We start from the raw sequence: 20,741 nt of genomic DNA, 5'->3' as shown, positions 1-20,741 counted from the left end.
GGTAACTACTGTAAAATACCTAGGAGTAACCATATGGAACAATCTTAGTGAATGATTTTGATACCCCAGCCTGGCATGTTTGAATGCTCACCAGATGGTATGGAAATCAATGATGGCTGTTAGGTAGTGCAGCTGTGTCTGCATACACTGGTGTCTCCACTGCGAGTGCCATTGCCTAGACACACCCACTGTGCTGGCCTGGTTGTGATTTCCCTCTACTGTGGTATTGATCTCAAGAGTCAGGCACCTTATTTTCTTCCTCTCACATACATCTTGTGAAAAAAAGAAAAGATAGAGGTAACGTGGAGGATTACCAACAGTTCTTGCTTCGCACCATTCGCAAATGGAACAGGGAAGGGAGAATCGTGTAGTGATGCCAGAAGTTCCCTCCACCACACGACGTAAGGCTTGCAGTGTATAGTTGTAGATAGCCTTTGGAGAGCCACTACTTTATTTCACTTAGTTGTTTTAAAATTTATTATGACTTTTACCTGTATTTACAAGCATGTCAATATGTTATGTTCCAGGAGATACGTGCTAACATCATCTTCACCTTCAGACCCGTGCCCAAGCCTGCTGTCAGAAATTCAAGAAACAGGCTCTGCAAATGTCTACACTGCAGCGTGTGGTTATAAGACAGTGCCATCAAATATACTATCTCAGGCACTGGGTCAATCACTATCTGTACCATCACGTTTGCTTGCACAGTCTGGCTCAGCAGTCACACTTGCTGTTGGATTTCCAGATCTTTCTCAGCAGGAACTGTACACATGGCAGTCGAGCAACAGCAGATCCACACGCAGACTGGGACATCCTTTAATATTCTCTGAGCACGGACAGGTACTGCATATTTTCTGTATATCAGTACATTATGTACAGGACACCATAACATATTGTTTTTGTATCATTTTACTAGACTAACCATGGTGGTAATATTTGAATCTGAATGATACACGTGGTCTTTCATATATTGTAATTTTTAAAAATACAGTAATTACATCAAATGTAACAATATTAGAGAGGAAAGCTACTACTCACCATATAGTGGAGATGCTGAGTCACGATAAGCACAACAAATAGATTCACTCAATTATAGCTTTCGGCCATTAATGCCTTTGCCAGCAATAGACACACGTACACACACGTGCACACACACAGTCACACAAATGCAACTTGCACACACATCAGCAGTGCAAGTGCAAGTTGTGTTTGCATGAGTGTGTGTGTGCATGTGTGTATGTGTGTGTATTGCTGACAAAGGTCTTAATGGCCCAAAGCTATAATTGTGTGAATCTTTTTGTTGTGCATGTCATGACTCAGCACCTCTGCTATATGGTGAGTAGCAACTTTCCTCTCTAATGTTGTTACACTCCACCCTGGATTTTCCATTGTTTGTAATTAGATCAAAAATTCATCAAAATAAAAAGATTTCTTTTTTTATTTTCATCTACATATACTCCCATTTAAGTTCAGAAAATTATATCAGGCACTGCACGGGGTAGCCGCGTGGTCTAGGACGCCTTGCCATGGCTCGCGCGGCTCCCCCTGTCGGAGGTTTGAGTCCTCCGTCTGGCATGGGTGTGTGTGTTGTCCTTAGCATAACTTAGCTTAAGTTAGATTAAGTAGTGTGTAAGCCTAGGGACCGGTGACCTCAGCAGTTTGGTCCCATAGGAACTTATTACATATTTCCAAATTATATCAGGTTTATGTCCACCTCCACAGTCTTGGCAGGCAGTTACTTAGTCTGTGAAGTTCATAATAACTCTTAAATTGGAGAACTGTATGTGGTTTGTTCTCTCAGCCCTTGGAATTCACATAATGCCATAAAAAGAACTCACATGGAGTAAGGTCACAAGATCTGGGAGGCCATTCCAGCTCACCATAAAGTGAGATCACAGACTGATGGAATTACTCATGGAGTAGGGTTATTGACGCATGGGATGTGTGGCATGTGGGTCCGTACTGCTGAAAGCACATAGTGGCTGTATCCACTTCATCCAGAGCAGGCCAGAAGTTGTGTCTGACCATTTCACGATGATGCTCACTGTTAACTGTTACTGCATTACCATCAAAATCTTCAAAAAAGAAGGGGCTGATCACACCACCTGCTCATAAGCCTCACCAGGATGTAGTTTGCAGTGGATGCGTATGGATATCTTGGGTCACCCTAAGGTTATCTTGACCCCAAATATGGCAATTTTGTTGGTTAACGAACTCACACAGGTGAAAATGTGCCTTATCACTGAAGATCATTCTTTTTGGAAATTATTGTCCTCTTCTTGTTTTGTGAGACTCCATTTGATGAAATTTCTCTATTTAAAATTATTCGTGGATTTAAGACATTGCGTCAACTGAATCTTCTATGGGTGCATATGAAGATCCTTTTTCACAATTCTTTGCAAAGAGGCTGTCGAAATTCCCAGTTGTTGGGAATGATGTTGAAGCGACTTGTGAGGCCTCACAGCCACACTATCCTGCACCAATGTTGTGTCTTGTTCCTTACGAACCATACAGTATGATCCAGGTGATTTGATGGTTGCAACGGGCACTGTTCCCTCAAATTTCTTTTTCAACCACAGCACTATTGGTGCTATAGGAGAATTATTATGTCCGTAGATCCCATGAAGTCCATCAACAGTCTCAGCATAGCACTTGCCAATTCCGTAATGAATTTTCACAATGATAGTACTTTTCTCTTTAGACAAGAGAATAGAAGCTTTCAAAATGTGGTGCTACACAAGAATGCTGAATATTGGATGGGTAGGTCATGTAACTAATGAGGAGGTACTGAATAGAATTGGGGAGAAGAGAAATTTGTGCCATAACTTGACTATAAGAAGGGATTGGTTGGTAGGACACTTTCTGAGGCATCAAGGGATCATCAATTTAGTATTGGAGGGAATCATGGAGGGTAAAAATCATAGAGGGAGACCAAGAGATGAATACACTTAACAGATTAAGAAGTATGTAGGTTGCAGCAGGTACTTGGAGATGAAGGAGCATGCACAAGATAGAGTAGCACGGAGAGCTGCATCCAACCAGTCTCTGGACTGAAGACCACAACAACAACACATTCTTCCTTTGTGAACTGCTCAACTGAGTTCCTGAAATACACAAACAATGATTGATCAAGTGATTGGAATGTCAATTTATATTAAAAGTAATAAATACAGTGCTGTAAACATGAAAAAAAAATTATCAGTCAATTTAAAAACTGCATAATATATGAAAGCCCCTGTATTTGTATATAATTGTGTTCATATGTGACATGTTTATTCAGTCACACACAGTAAGCTGACACTCTGATTAAGATGCTGAACTTGTATCCAGATCAGACATTGATCATGCCCTGTGCAGTCTTTCATGTTGCAGATCCTAGTGTCACATATGTGTGAGTTAAATGTATTGTAATTAACTGGCCCACCCATCCCACACCCATAACTTGACAAACAATATAAGTATGTTAACATTGTATTATGTCATGGCCCTCTCCTCCTTGTTGCAATGTGTAGCACCCAATGAGTGAGTAGTAGTCTCCGAAACTAGCCATACTAATAAAATATTATTTACAACTGAAAAGGATTTCTCAGTCTTATCAATATGACCCTCTGTTGTGATTGTTTACCAAATCAGACTTTGAGTACTATAACTCTTATGACGTACTGGTATAATTGAAACATATAACTGGTCAGATCGACATATCAGTATAAAATCTTAGAGTGTGGATGTAAACATAGATTAAAAATAACATAAGGAGCAGGAAACTATAATTATGGTAAAAAAAAGTGGCATCTTCTTTGAGGAAGGCTGAAGAGAAAATAAAAAGAAAAGTTTGCATGGGACAGTTTAAATAAAAATGTGAGTGCAGAAAAGTCAATAGTAAGTCTGCTTTGTAGCTTCTGGGCTATTTATGTATTTCCAAATTCATTCAAATTTTTCTGTTGGTTGTGTTTTATTTGTGGTGCCATTACACACGGTGATCTTCATAATTACAGTATTCTTCGCTGATAGACATTAAAGCTCAATGAAAAATTAACATTTTACATTTTTAATTCATTCTTGGTTGAAAATTTAATCTTTGCTGAACTCAATCATTAAAAACTGAATTGGCATTGAAACATAAGATGGATCAATTCATACTGTGCCACAGCCACATTCCTCATATAGTCTATTCCTGAGATAAACCTGTTTGTAACATGGCTCCAAGTTACAGCACTCAATGATTTCCCAGTCAAGCACTTAATGGAGCCATGAAACATGCATACACATAAAAAAATAAATGATTTTACACTACCTACTCAGAGGCAGTTTATACATGTAGCACATGCTACAGCTCTTGTGCAGTCAGAGGCCCAACAGCTTTGCTGATCAGTGTTTCAGGAGAAAATTATATGCTAGCAGTTTTGAACCAAAATTAGTATCCTGCATAGGATTATATGCACACAATTGCCCAGCACAGGAAATAACAGATGACTCATGTAACCACATTTTAAGTATTGGAGATTTGCACGAGAGTTTTATTTATGTGTTATGAACTTCTGTCACAATATTGACAGAGATTGTTTGCTTTACATTGTCAACAGAGCTTGCCTAAAACTCACTTGGTGTTATATCTTCACAATGACATATACCACTGAGGAAACAATCAGACAAACAGAATTCATTTGGATTATGGTTACAGACAATCTAGCTAACTTTATGTAATTGTTGTGGTCCTGTTTTATGCTCCTGTCACTAATTTTGAGTCCAATCGGTGTGCCTTTATAGTTGACTTGTGTCTCATGTTTCAGTGCATTTCTATGAAGTTTACGTACGAAGAATGGAAATGGAAAACATTCAAGTGTCATTTTTCTCAAAATGCATTTTCAGTGCTATTGTGTTCTAAGTATTCTGCTGCATGTACCTATACTTGATCCAGGCATCAAACCATGGAGCAACTCTTTCAAACTTGCATTAGTGGATTCCACATAGTCTTTGTGATAAGCTGTGCTTCCCTATGGAGTTGCAAATTTTAGAAAATATGAGGCTTGGTGAAACTTCTTGCAGATTAAAACTGTGTGCCAGATCGAGATTTGAACTTGGGACCTTTTCCTTTCATGGGAAAGTGCTCTCCCAACTGAGCTTCCCAAGCATGACTGATGACACACTCCCACAGCTTCAGTTCTGCCAGTACCTTCTCTCCTACCTTCCAAACTTGGGTCCGGCACACAGATATGATCTGCCAGGAAGTTTCGTATCAGCACACACCCTGCTGCAGAGTGAGAAGTGAGAAGTGGTTTTTGTTGCTTTCAGTTCTACTAGTTAAAATCATAATGTTGTACTTATGTACTTGTATTATCACAGATAAAATGTATTGCCTCTGTATTAATGGTATTTGGAACAAAAACTTTCTTCCTACTATATTTTGTCAAAAAATTTTGAGACCTTGGCAGTGTACAAAATACAACTTGATTCTTCCAAAGAAGAAAACAGCAACCAGCCATCATTAAGAATGCTATTTATTTATGCAAATGGCTCTGTTACCGGTTTCTAACTGACTCATTGATCTTCAGAGAGCTGTTCGAGTTTATATTAATTTCGTTGTTGTAGTTTATATTACTTTGGTTGTTGTTTACATTATTGTTTACAAACTACAGCCAACAACTAATGTAAACAACAACAAATGTGAACACCATCTGAAGATGAAACAGTCTGTTCTAAACAGGTGTACATAAATAACACTATTAACAGTGGCTGGTTGCTGTTTCCTGCTTTGCAAGAATCGGCTTGTAAAAGCTTTTGTATTGTCACTTAGAACCAATCAGTTTCCTGTTATGGTATGAGAATGTTTTTAATTAAGTATGAGGTGTGATCAAAAACTACAGTGAATGAATTTTTTTAGCAGCAACTGCTGATGCTACAACCATTTTATGTAATTTGTCTGACAGCCTGATCCGTTGAGGCAGGCAGTGCCTAGTGGGAACACATTCTGACTTGTCAGTCACCGTCCAGAGATGTTAAAGTGAGGTTATGTTTACTGTGTCTGTCACATGTTGTGGATTTTGAACAATGCCTGAACATTAAGTTCTGTCTCAAGTTGCAAAAAAGTGCCAAAGAGACTCATGAAATGTTGAAATTTGTGGATGGCAATTATGCTATATCTCTGAAGACTGTTTACAAAAGGTATGACCAATTTAAAATTGGAAATGAGTGGGTAGATGAGCAACGTTTTGGACATCCATTAACCTCAAAAACAGAAGAAAATGTGCAAAAAGTGGCAAAAATTGTTCGTTCAAACAGATGAATAATTATTTGAGAGCTTACTAAGAACTTAGCTTCCTTCTTCCCTATGACAATGTGTCATGCATCTTTCATGGGCCCAATAATTTACTAATAAGATGAATGAGTGCAAAATTTGTTCCCAGAGTTTTGGGTGATTAATGGAAGGAAAATCGTGTGTCAGTTTGCACAGAGTTTGAGGATCATCTTCATCCAGATCTGGACTTCATCTCCAAAATTGTAACTGGAGATGAAGCTTGGGCCTGTTGGTATGATTCTGAGACGAAAGTTCAGAGCTCCCAATGGAAAATCAGTGAATCTCCTTACCCATAAGAGGCACATGGGTCAAAATTAAATATCAAAGTCATACCCATTTCTTTTTGGATACTGAAGGCATAGTGTGTTCACAGTTCATTCCAAAGGGACCACCTGTAGATGTCAACTTTTACAAGAGCTTACTGCAATGTTTGAAAAACAATGTATGAAGAAAGAGACCAGAAAAATGGGCCAGTGGCAGCCTTCATTACGACAATGTGTCATGCCATACCTCACGTTTGAGGTTTTTGACCAGAAAAAGTGTTCCTGCCTGCCACATCTGCCTTATGTACCAGATTTAGCACCAATCAACTTCTGACTCATCCCAAAAAGGAAACTATGCTTCAAGGAAAATGTTTTGACAGCATTCCTAACATTGAGAGGGCCATTACAGAGCAGCTGAGTGCCCTTCCAAAAGAAGTCATCCAGAAATGCTTCCAGTCATGGATTCAAAATAGGGATGAATGCATTCCTAGCCAATAACAGTTCTTTGAAGTAGATTAAATCAAATTCTCTGTAAGCTTATTGCTTTGTTTCTAATAAAATTAGTTACCATATGTTTTGATCACATCACATTTATTTTCTTATTATTGTTCATGGTGATGCAGTGAGCAGCATAATTCTGTGGTATCAGAATACCTTCTCAATTTTTTGAATGCAAATCAGTTACATATTAGCAGAGATAAGTTGCTTATTCATTTTCCTGATAAATGCCGGATGTGGCACTTAGGATATTTCCCGTTTCCACTCGTCATATGTTCTTTAATCTTAAACCCACTCAGATACTCCAGTGGATTCTTTCTCCTCACCACTAAGCACAAAAGATCAGACTCTCCCAACTAGTGATTCATGACCTTTTGCTGTGTAGCTTAGTCATGTGGAGCATGCCACAAAATGTCCAGGGTTCCAAACATGATTTCAGAATATGACACATCTGACTTTTTAACATGAACCTATACTAGTCAGTACCTGAAACTGTGGGCAATATCAGTTCCCTGTGCCAGTAATTTGGGCCATACTAGAGTGGTTACCATATTTTTCTCAGTTAGTGAAAACAAGAGTAGGAACATCTGGTCACTTAATCAGCTTGTGTATAGACAGCTTAAATTGGCAGTGATTGAAAAATTTTATTTCTGTTTTACATTGGAGAGTCTTATTGTTTACAAAAGACAAGCTGGTGCTTGAATTAGTGAGATAAAATTTTATTCAACATCACGTCACAATTTATATTGGAATAAAGTAATACACTATTCAACATCACGTCACAATTTATATTGGAATAAAGTAATACACTACAAAAAAGAAGCACTGTTGCTGAATAGAACTCCTGCACTTTATCAGTGATATGTGCATGATGCAGCCTTAAACCATTCACGAACACAAACATTCATGGTTCTCCTCACATGTCAGGGTTTCATGAAACTAATGCAATGTTTTCATGCACTCTGCTTCTCAACCTACAATTGTCATTATGTGACGATAAACGTTTTTCAGGTAGGCTATTTTTGTAGCACTAGAGCAACAAGCTGTGATCTGGGCATAGTGGTACATGCCTTAGATTCTCCTTGCATGCTCTCACAAAAGACACAAACCACATAAGCATAATTGGATGTGGCTGCAAAAACTTTCCTGAAGACAGCTGAAGTGTCTTCAGTAAACCAGTAGTTCAGAAATATGAGTAGTTTCATGCCACATCATGATCAACTTTTCTCAGTTTGACATGATTAAGGCCACACAATTTGTGCAATATCATACAATATCACAACTGCAAAGATGATCCGTTATGTATACTGTTGCAAAACAAGAATCTGGAGGCTAGAGATTGCAAAGGTTTCACAAAATTTGTTAGCAACATATATTGGAAGCTTGATAAGAATTCAAAATCATGTAATCGTAGTGCAGGAAATGATTTTGACTTCAGCAAGGAAATTACCAGAAGTAATTAATGAGATGTATAAATTACATGATGGACAAGCCAGTGTACTGAGCTTTGATGCTACTCACAAGTGTCAATTAGTGTAAATTAATTCAGTAGATTATGCCAATCTATTGCGAATGAATGATGCAATTTCATTATTGTTCCATGACTGCACTAAAAAATCTACATAATACTCTGCAACTTTAGAGTCACACAGATAAATCAAAAAATGCTCAGTGTGTTGCCCTTTTTGATTCTCAGAGATCAGGTGTATGACCTAATAGATCTCACACTTGATATAAAATATCCCTATCAATATGTTTGGAAGTAATGTTTAATTGCTCTCATAGATCCAGTGATTTCTAAATAAAGGCAGATGAAGGAAAAATTATGAAAGGTTCAGTAGAAAAATAAACAGCAACAACATTTTTTGGAGGATGTGGATACCCAGAAATGTGTCTTCTAAAAAGTTCATGAATAATAACCAATTTAGCATTTCTTAATTAAATTGATAGGACGTGTTAAATGGAAAATCTAGAATTGACAAAATATAAATACAAAGCTGTACAAGCATACATGACTATGAGCAAGATAGATACTGCCTTTAGAAAAATTAGTGACTTTGGGAAAAAAGTAGGTGCACAAATATAAAGAGCTTAAATGTTAAGCCAGTACTGTCAGTAGAAGGAAAGACTGAAAGATGTAAGAAATAACTGGAGGGGCTGTACAAAGTAAAAATAGTTGAAGACAATATTATGGATATATTGATCAAGGAATCACTTCCCCCCTCCCCCACTGACATTAGTGTAGAGAATATATATACCCTCTGACAGGCTTGACTTCAGTCTGCCATCAGCAATGGAGGGTGAATCTTTGAGAATACCATCCAGTAATGTTGATGAAACATCAGAAAAGACATTAAATAAATGTTGGTCAAAGATCCTGAGACAAAAGCCAAATGGCGATACATCAGCAAGTTTCTACCAATCATCAACTATTTTGTACTTCCTGAAAGTATTTGTGTGAAGTATAACCTTGGCCAAAAAGAAATACGAACAATGAACAGCACATACAGGAAGAAACCTGAAGTTTTTCTGTGGTGATGCCGAAGAATTCTGAAAATGATATGGGTAGCTCAGATAATTAATGTAGAGGTGACTGATAGATAATACATGTATGATACAACTTGACTAAAGGTAGGGATAAATTGATAGGGCACATCCTAAAAGGGGGGGGGGGGTAATAGTCATGTAGGTAATGTTGGGAAGTGGAAGTGGGTGGGGAGCAAGGCTTGATTGCAGTAAGCAAGTTTAACTGTAAGTAGATATGCAGAGATGAAGAGATAGGATAGATTAACATGGGGAGCTGCACCAAACCAGACTCCTGACAGACGACAACAGCAACAGCACCAACAACAACACAACACATTCCTTTGTTGTTGTTGTGGTCTTCAGTCCTGAGACTGGTTTGATGCAGCTCTCCATGCTACTCTATCCTGTGCAAGCTTCATCTCCCAGTACCTACTGCAGTCTACATCCTTCTGAATCTGCTTAGTGTATTCATCTCTTGGTCTCCCTCTACGATTTTTACCCTCCACGCTGCCCTCCAATGCTAAATTGGTGATCCCTTGATGCCTCAGGACATGTCCTACCAACCGATCCCTTCTTCTAGTCAAGTTGTGCCACAAACTTCTCTTCTCCCCAATCCTATTCAATACCTCCTCATTAGTTATGTAATCTACCCATCTAATCTTCAGCATTCTTCTGTAGCACCACATTTCGAAAGCTTCTATTGTCTTTTTGTCCAAACCATTTACCGTCCATGTTTCACTTCCATACATGGCTACACTCCATACAAATACTTTCAGAAAGGACTTCCTGACACTTAAATCTATACCCGATGTTAGCAACTTTCTCTTCTTCAGAAACGCTTTCCTTGCCATTGCCAGTCTACATTTTATATCCTCTCTACTTCCACCATCATCTGTTATTTTGCTCCCCAAATAGCAAAACTCGTTTACTACTTTAAGTGTCTCATTTCCTAATCGAATTCCCTCAGCATCACCCAACTTAATTCGACTACATTCCATTATCCTCGTTTTGCTTTTGTTGATGTTCATCTTATATCCTCCTTTCAAGACACTGTAGATTCCGTTCAACTGCTCTTCCAAGTCCTTTGCTGTCTCTGACAGAATTACAATGTCATCGGCGAACCTCAAAGTTTTTACTTCTTCTCCATGAATTTTAATACCTACTCCGAATTTTTCTTTTGTTTCCTTTACTGCTTGCTCAATACACAGATTGAATAGCATCGGGGAGAGGCTACAACCCTGTCTCACTCCTTTCCCAACCACTGCTTCCCTTTCATGCCCCTCGACTATTATAACTGCCATCTGGTTTCTGTACAAATTGTAAATAGCCTTTCGCTCCCTGTATTTTACCCCTGCCACCTTCATAATTTGAAAGAGAGTATTCCAGTTAACATTGTCAGAAGCTTTCTCTAAGTCTACAAATGCTAGAAACGTAGGTTTGCCTTTCCTTAATCTTTCTTCTAAGATAAGTCGTAAGGTTAGTATTGCCTCACGTGTTCCAACATTTCTACGGAATCCAAACTGATCTTCCCCGAGGTCCGCTTCTACCAGTTTTTCCATTCGTCTGTAAAGAATTCATGTTAGTATTTGCAGCTGTGACTTATTAAACTGATAGTTCGGTAATTTTCACATCTGTCAACACGTTTTCTTTGGAATTGGAATTATTATATTCTTCTTGAAGTCTGAGGGTATTTCGCCTGTCTTGTACATCTTGCTCACCAGATGGTAGAGTTTAGTCAGGACTGGCTCTCCCAAGGCCATCGGTAGTTCTAACGGAATGTTGTTTACTCCCGGGGCCTTGTTTTGACTCCGGTCTTTCAGTGCTCTGTCAAACTCTTCATGCAGTATCATATCTCCCATTTCATCTTCATCTACATCCTCTTCCATTTCCATAATATTGTCCTCAAGTACATCGCCCTTGTATAGACCCTCTATATACTCCTTCCACCTTTCTGCTTTCCCTTCTTTGCTTAGAACTGGGTTTCCATCTGAGCTCTTGATGTTCATACATGTGGTTTTCTTATCTCCAAAGGTTTCTTTAATTTTCCTGTAAGCAGTATCTATCTGACCCCTAGTGAGATAAGCCTCTACATCCTTACATTTGTCCTCTAGCCATCCCTGCTTAGCCATTTTGCACTTCCTGTCGATCTCATTTTTGAGACGTTTGTATTCCTTTTTGTCTGCTTCATTTACTGCATTTTTATATTTTCTCCTTTCATCAATTAAATTTAATATTTCTTCTGTTACCCAAGGATTTCTACCAACCCTCGTCTTTTTACCTACTTGATCCTCTTCTGCCTTCACTACTTCATCCCTCAGAGCTACCCATTCTTCTTCTACTGTATTTCTTTTCCTCATTCCTATCAATTGTTCCTATGATAAAAAAATATTGTAATGTGAAGCATGTACATTAAGAGTGTTTTCAATTAGGCCATGCACACATTGGGACATAGCCAACCGAGGGAAGCCAGGGCAAGGCAGGGCAGAAAGGAAATACTTTGCAACACATTGTGCACCCATATTGGGCGGCATTGTCTCGCCCACCCCGTGAGAGCATGTGGTCTGTATGCCACCTGTCAGCTGTGTGGCCTTCACACAGCAAGCTGTTCCAGACACTGTGCTGCTTTGCCCTGTTCTGCCCTACCCTCTGCCTGTTGCATTTACACCTGTGAGTCACAAAATCCTGCCCTGCACTCCATTAGTCACCCGCATCCCAATATTTGCCTGGCAGTAACAGTAAAAACTCCATAGTGTTCCTAGCACCACTACTATTCTTTACATAATGTTCTCGTTTCTTTTTTTTTTTTCCAGGTAATTAGGAACATTCCTGCATCACAAGCTCCAGAAGATCTGGCAGATCCTAAAAAATCTGTGCCTGGTGCAACGGGCTTTCTCGAGGTGACCGACATTGTGAGCAGAAAGCAGAGATACATTCCTATTCCACAGTGAGTGTTAGACTGTATAAACCACACATTTTGGGAAAAAAATGGTCACACATTATCAGAAATTCAGTTTATGGTACTTGAAGTTATCTCCAGCTCATTATTTCCCTATCTTTCTTCTTCTTTGTCTTCTTAATATTATTGTTATTGTTGTTGTTATTATTGCAGCCTGCCATATACACAATTCTTCGTTATGCTATTATTTCATGATCACGCCATAACACAGGGGTCTCATGGCATTAAAAAAAGTTGGGATTAAAACTGGTGAAGTTGCACACAAATATACATTAAACAAATGTATCTGTAGTGTAAAGGCAAATAATTACTTCCTTGGCCAAGATACCAACATATTTGGTTGTGCATCACATGTAACAACTACATGAAATTATTCCGTACAACAGGCTTATAAGGTAGTATTTCAATTCTGTTGTCCTAAGAATACTGTGTTTACATAATGATGCAAATGAGGAATATTTGATTTGAAAGGGATGTCATTACAGCATAGGTCAAGGAATACCATAATACAATTACAATTCTAGCTTCATAGGATATTTTGACAGTCAGTGCTTCTTTTGTTACATTCTATGTAGCAACAATATTTACCAAAGTGCAAAGATTTATATTTTCAGCAAACTATGTGAAGGGGCAGTTGGGTCATAAATCAGTAATGGACTTGAAGAAACATTTAGCTCTGGCCAGGATAATGTAGAGCTATAGCACAACTTTAAAAGAAATTTGACCAGGCACTGGATAGATATGTACTTACTAAAACCATTTATGATTAAAGGGACAGTCCATGGTATACAGTATCTGTAAAGAAACTTCTAAAGATAATATTATGAAAAGGATAGTTGCTGCTCACCCCCCACCCCGGCAGTGTAGTTGTTTATGTAGCTGATGCCCTCTTCTTTCAATGAAAATTTATGTCCTCTGAGCTCAACTTTTAGCTGAGGGAACAAAAAAAGCTTGCTTGTGGCTAGATCTGGTGAGTGAGTATGGCGGTCAAGCAGTCCAAACTGCAAGTCATGGAGTTTCCCCAGGGCAATCGATGGGGTGTGAGATGGCACAGAGTGAGCAACTGTGGCACCCAGAGTGCAGTCAGTTTTCTCATCCCTAAATTTTCAGTCAGTATGTGAGAAACATGTTCTTCAGATATGCCCATAGCTTCTCATATCTCTCTCGGCATAATTGATGCTTGTCTAACGCAATTTGGTGAATTTGATCGATGTGATCATATAGAAATTGTCAGGAAAAAATAAAGAGTGGAAGAAGATAGAAGTACTCAGATTAAAAAGGGGATAAGGTAGGGATGCAGTTTTTCTCCTCTGCTGTTCAACCTGCATAGAAGAGAAGGAAATTCAAGAAAGGTCCAAAACTGGGATTAATGTGCAGAAGGCAAGGATATCAATGATAGGATTCACTGATGACTGGTAGTGAAGGAGAACTGCAGGTGCTGTTGAATGGAATGGATGCTCTGCTAGACTGAGAATATGGAGTGACAGTAAAGCAAAATAGTCGAAATTATTGCATGGTGTATACGACCCAGAACAACCGGGAGATCTGGAGAAAACCCAGGTAAAAATTCCTGGTTTTTTTCCAGATCTCCTGGTTGTTCTGGGTCATATACACCCTGCAATAATTTCGACTATTTTTCTCCAGGAGAAAACTGGGAAAAACCCAGGAATTTTTTAGAATTCCAGGAATTTTTCATTGTTTTAGTTTTCAGTTAAATTATTGTAATTTTGACTGGTAAGAGCCAATGCTCTAACAAATGATATTACTGTATCCTGCTACTGCAGAATAATACTGCAGCATTAAAACATGTACGAGAGAAAAAAATGAAAATAAAACTGAAATTGCAAAGGAAATGTTCCATGTAAAATAACACAGTGCTCGTACAAGTGTCTGCCAACAGCAAAGTGTGTCAAAGGCTTTTGGAAGACTATGCAATGCTTCATAACAACAAATTGCCTCCGATGAACTTGATTTCACAACTTCTTCTTCTTGCGTTACGGCCTCTGGAGGACCACGGGTAGCCCCTTCGTGGACTGCATTTTCCTCTTCTTCTCCCAGAACCTCTTCATTCTTTCTCTTCTTCTCTCCCGCTCTTCTTCTGAGATCTTCAGTTTCCGTTTCTCCTGTCGGCTCCATTGGTGACACTCTAATCTTTTCCTGTATTCTTCTCTGTTATTTATCCCCAGCATATTGGTCGGTGTATATTTGTTCCTCCAATTTTCCTTTCTTTGGATCTTGATCCCCAATTCCAACCAGTCCTTCCGAAGTTCAGCAACCCACTTGGTTCCTGTTATTCCCCTTGTCCTCCCTGTTGTTTCTCATACTCTCTTCGTCATTCTGTCCATACTCATCCTATTTACATTTCCAACAAACCTTGCCCTTTTGAGTCTGATTTCCCAGCATATTGTTCTCATGTTCCGGTACAATTCTTCCCTAGGTCTTCGCATCCACCTCTCTCCACCTCTTTTGGGACCTAGTATTTTTCTCAGTATTTTTCTCACTTCTTTCTCTAGTTGTTCTGCCCCATTTCTTCCTAGTGTCATCGTCTCAGCAGTGTATAATACTGCATTCCTCACCGTTGCCTTGTAGTGGCATATCTTTGCCTCTGTGGATATATTCTTTTTATTCTATATGTCTATCGTCATGCAGAAGGCTGACCTCATCTTCTTTATCCTCTCTGTTATTCCCTCCTTGTTCCTGTTCCTTCCTATAATAAATTCTCCCAGATATTTAAATTTTTCCACCATTTGCACAGTGCCTTCCGGTGTTTCCCAGTCTGCAGTGGTATTTAATGTCTTTGTCTTGTTATAGGCAATCCTCAGTCCCACCTTTCTGGCTACCTTACTTAAGTTGTTGAGTTGTGTCTTTGCATCTTCTTCCATCTCATTTACTATTGCTATGTCGTCTGCAAAGGCTAGGCAGCCCACTTGAGCCCTGTTGTCCTTTTTGTCCCCCACATGGGTCTTTGGTATTCCAATTTCCTCATTTATTGCTCTCCACTGCCTGGTCACTTCATCCCATGCTATATTGAACAACAATGGTGACCATCCATCTCCCTGTTTAACACCAGTCTTGATCTCAAATTCTTCTGACAGTGCTCCTCTGAATCTCACCCTTGCTTTTGTGTCCATCAGAATTTCTTTTATGAGTTCTTGTGTGATGTTGTATGAGTAGTACCTTCTCCCACTTCTGCCTGCAGAAATGTGACTGTTGGCTGTGTAAGCAACAATAGCAGCAACCAGCCACATGGTACCCGGAAAAATTTTACTGGCACGCCCAAGCTGCCAGAGTCACGCTTGTGCAGCAGGCCTGGATCTAGTGGAGGGGGGGCAAACCGGGGTATCTGAACCGGGCGGCAATTTCTGGAAGAAGGGGCAAATTAATATTCTTGAGGAAAAGAACCTTGTTTCACAAAGCCCCTAGCATCCAGCACACGTCAGTCTATTGATTATTTATATGATTTTAAAACGCATCCCTGCTGATTTTTGAACACTTTCTAAGTCGATTTCTGAATGAATTATACGTTGATTTTTGAATGCGTGTATAGTGTACGTGATGTGTCTGCCAGGCGAATCCTCGTCACATCTAGAAATAAACTTTCCTGCAGATAAAATGGGACATGGCTATACGAGCTGAGCGGAATAAAGCCGAACTGGTGAATGCCAACTGCTGCTTGTTTATGTGATTGATTCAGTTTTCGAATGTTCAGCATTGTTATGATTACTAGCGAAATCCATAGATTCAGACTACTAGAGTGGAAATAAACAACTAACAGGAATAACGGGTAAGAAAGATTATGTATTATCTTCTCAGTGTATCCAAGAAAGTGAAATTGTAACAGAAAATTTTTGGCCAGATTGCTATACTAGACATGGCCAGTTGTAGTCCCTGACTAGCAGCCACTTAAGTTCCATTCTGGGAGTAGCGTGGAAAACAAATGGTATGAACACGTAATAACGCCTAACCGGAGAACAATCACTGGATAACTAAACTGGTGATTGTGGCAGGGTTAGTAAAGTTAACCGGAGAATGAGTTTTGACAGTGGTAGGAACAATTACAGAATTATTGATGACAAGACTGTTTGTTAGAATGAGGAAGGAGAAGAAATGGGGACATCACACAAATTATGGAAAAATATGACAATTCCAAATTTATACAAAAATTTTGTTCTGCTACTTTTCAGTCTCGTGCAGTAGAAACTGGAGTGTATGAATGAAATGTGAAACTATTTCCTAACGTAAAGTTTTTGCTTGTAGTAGGCCAAATAGGTATTTCGTATTGGTACTTCGAGACCTATATTCTGTCATATTATAAAAATGATCATTTTTGCCGAAACAGTCTTGCTTATTTGGTGTCTGTTACAATTGCTGCAATATTAGAAAGGCCTATTTTGTTTTATACAGCACACAGTGACAAAATAGACGTAATCAGATGGAGAAACCACACCAGCCTTGGGTACTATTTGTATTAACAGCTTTTTCAGTATTAGACAATGACATTTCTATTTTTCATGTAGCAAAACGTTTGAGGAACTTTGATAAGGTAATAGTTCTTTCACTGAAAGGAAAGCATGCCATGTGAAGCTGTAGCAAGATTAGAGAGGGAAATCGCTAGGACCTAAGGACTGAAGAAATGTGTACTGTCTTGCTTCTCTCTTGTCTTCACCGATTTTAAGTAACCTATATTTAATTTTATGTGACGCAGAAGAGCAAGTTATTAGGTAATGAGCAATAAAGAGTCCAGATTTTCTGAAGAGTTCTTGTTCTCCTGGTTACAAATAATCCTATCCAGTATTAATTGTGACGTTATTTAAAAAAATAAAAGAAAAGATTGGGGCTAAGAAATGAAAGAGGAAGCCGCCTGGTAGAATTTTGCACAGAGCACAACTTAATCATAGCTAACACTTGGTTTAAGAATCATGAAAGAAGGTTGTATACATGGAAGAACCCTGGAGATACTAAAAGGTATCAGATAGATTATATAATGGTAAGACAGAGATTTAGGAACCAGGTTTTAAATTGTAAGACATTTGGTTATGACCTGTAGATTAAAACTGAAGAAACTGCAAAAAGGTGGAAATTTAAGGAGATGGGACCTGGATTAACTGAAAGAACCAGAGGTTGTACAGAGTTTCAGGGAGAGCATAAGGGAACAATTGACAGGAATGGGGGAAAGAAGTACAGTAGAAGAAGAATGGGTAGCTTTGAGGGATGAAGTAGTGAAGGCAGCAGAGGATCAAGTAGGTAAAAAGATGAGGGCTAGTAGAAATCCTTGGGTAACAGAAGAAATATTGAATTTAATTGATGAAAGGAGAAAATATAAAAATGCAATAAATGAAGCAGACAAAAAGGAATACAAACATCTCAAAAATGAGATCAACAGGAAGTGCAAAATGGCTAAGCAAGGATGGCTAGAGGATAAATGTAAGGATGTAGAGGCTTATCTCACTTGGGGTCAGATAGATACTGCCTACAGGAAAATTAAAGAGACCTTTGGAGATAAGAGAACCACTTGTATGAACATCAAGAGCTCAGATGGAAACCCAGTTCTAAGCAAAGAAGGGAAAGCAGAAAGGTGGAAGGAGTATATAGAGGGTCTATACAAGGGCGATGTACTTGAGGACAATATTATGGAAATGGAAGAGGATGTAGATGAAGATGAAATGGGAGATACGATACTGCGTGAAGAGTTTGACAGAGCACTGAAAGACCTGAGTCGAAACAAGGCCCCCGGAGTAGACAACATTCCATTGGAACTACTGACGGCCTTGGGAGAGCCAGTCCTGACAAAACTCTACCATCTGGTGGGCAAGATGTATGAAACATGCGAAATACCCTCAGACTTCAAGCAGAATATAATAATTCCAATCCCAAAGAAAGCAGGTGTTGACTGATGTGAAAATTACTGAACAATCAGTTTAATAAGCCACAGCTGCAAAATACTAACACGAATTCTTTATAGACGAATGGAAAAACTAGTAGAAGGCGACCTCGGGGAAGATCAGTTTGGATTCCGTAGAAATGTTGGAACACGTGAGGCAATACTGACCCTATGACTTATCTTAGAAGAAAGATTAAGGAAAGGCAAACCTACGTTTCTAGCATTTATAGACTTAGAGAAAGCTTTTGACAATGTTGACTGGAATACTCTCTTTCAAATTATGAAGGTGGCAGGGGTAAAATACAGGGAGCGAAAGGCTATTTACAATTTGTACAGAAACCAGATGGCAGTTATAAGAGTCGAGGGACATGAAAGGGAAGCAGTGGTTGGGAAGGTAGTAAGACAGAGTTGTAGCCTCTCCCCGATGTTATTCAATCTGTATATTGAGCAAGCAGTCAAGGAAACAAAAGAAAAATTCGGAGTAGGTATTAAAATCCATGGAGAAGAAATAAAAACTTTGAGGTTCGCCGATGACATTGTAATTCTGTCAGAGACAGCAAAGGACTTGGAAGAGTAGTTGAATGGAATGGACAGTGTCTTGAGAGGAGTATATAAGATGAACATCAACAAAAGCAAAATGAGGATAATGGAATGTAGCCGAATTAAGTCGGGAGATGCTGAGGGAATTAGATTAGGAAATGAGACACTTAAAGTAGTAAAGGAGTTTTGCTATTTGGGGAGCAAAATAACTGATAGTGGTGGAAGTAGAGAGGATATAAAATGTTGACTGGCAATGGCAAGGAAAGCGTTTCTGAAAAAGAGAAATTTGTTAACATCGAGTATAGATTTAAGTGTCAGGAAGTCGTTTCTGAAAGTATTTGTATGGAGTGTAGCCATGTATGGAACTGAAACATGGTCGATAAATAGTTTAGACAAGAAGAGAGTAGAAGCTTTCGAAATGTGGTGCTACAGAAGAATGCTGAAGTTTGTGGCACAACTTGACCAGAAGAAGGGATCGGTTGGTAGGACATGTTCTGAGGCATCAAGGGATCACCAATTTAGTATTGTAGGGCAGCGTGGAGGGTAAAAATCGTAGAGGGAGACCAAGAGATGAATACACAAAGCAGATTCAGAAGGATGTAGACTGCAGTAGGTACTGGGAGATGAAGAAGCTTGCACAGGATAGAGTAGCATGGAGAGCTGTATCAAACCAGTCTCAGGACTGAGGACCACAACAACAACAACAACAACAACAACAAAAGAAAGAAAGAAAGGAAGAGGGGCAGGATGTCAAACTGTCCGACTGGGAGTGGGAGAGGCACTGCAGGACATTTTAATTTCCACTGTCCTGAAATAGTTTGATGGCATCCAGTACAAAATATACACGTTTGAGTTCCACAGAGTGAAATACAGTGACATGCGGTATAAGAATGTTGTTTGAAGAGGCGTGGCACTGCACTGCACTGTACATTTAGTGATTTTTATGTTTCCTCTTCGTTTACTGCTCTCACATCAAATGAAAACAAGACAGATTTCTGTATCCAGGAGCTATCAAGTGAATTATAATACATTCACATAATTATGGAAGGCTAAAATATGTTACTAGTTTCAGATTTTATTTTATTTCCACCTTTCTGACCATCAAGCATTAATCGCCTTGTAGAACAATAAACCTATTTTTGTCGGTTTGCTAAATAAATTTGGCTTTTATTAAGATTTCCTACTGAGGCAGTCAGTTTATTTGAAACAAAGCGTTTAATTCCACACTATTGGCTAGTTTCAACTGTTTGCTGCATTTCAGGTGCACGTTTTCATCTTCTAGCACGTATGGCATTATGGCATAATAAAGAACTGAACATAAGATAATACAGTACTGGTACCCCAAGAAAATTTACACCCCGAAAACCACACTGAAAAGCTTCAGATCAGGTTGAGGCCTACGTCATTGGGAATCTGGACTTACGAATGTGCATTTTAAGGTGAACTATGCATTTTAGTAGGGTTCACGAAATTCCAACACTCTTGGAGTATCCTCTCATGTCTTGTTTCTTTTATGACATAATGTAAGATCTTTTAATGTTTGACACATACGAACATACGGGCTTCCTGCATCACTGTAGCTGCACAAGCATGGTGATGCCTCTTATCTGGTGCTCCGTAGCAACTGCTGAAATGAATCTATTTTTAAGAGGTCCCAGGAAAATATTGCAAATTGTTGTTTGAAAAGCGTTATTTTGAAAGTAAATTTCCTTTTACGCAAGATGAACTATTTGCAAGAATGTACGATGAATTTCTTAAATCCCAGAGTGTTTGCTCTCTTTT

The 20,741-nt window shown here is 38.9% G+C and overlaps 1 protein-coding gene across 1 annotated transcript in view; it reads left to right on the top strand.

Annotated features, from left to right (window-relative positions):
* Positions 1-20,741, top strand: part of LOC126198488 (von Willebrand factor A domain-containing protein 8) — a 275,162-nt gene that overhangs the window by 193,643 nt on the left and 60,778 nt on the right. The window contains exons 24-25 of the mRNA XM_049934860.1: positions 528-840; positions 12,393-12,526. Of these exons, the coding sequence (XP_049790817.1) occupies positions 528-840; positions 12,393-12,526 (447 nt within the window). The remainder of the gene's footprint in view (positions 1-527; positions 841-12,392; positions 12,527-20,741) is intronic.

Source organism: Schistocerca nitens, chromosome 8 (genome assembly GCF_023898315.1).
Source record: "Schistocerca nitens isolate TAMUIC-IGC-003100 chromosome 8, iqSchNite1.1, whole genome shotgun sequence".
Lineage (NCBI taxonomy): Eukaryota > Metazoa > Arthropoda > Insecta > Orthoptera > Acrididae > Schistocerca > Schistocerca nitens.
Note: the sequence above shows the minus strand (reverse complement) of the source record. Positions and strands in the feature narration are given on the sequence as shown.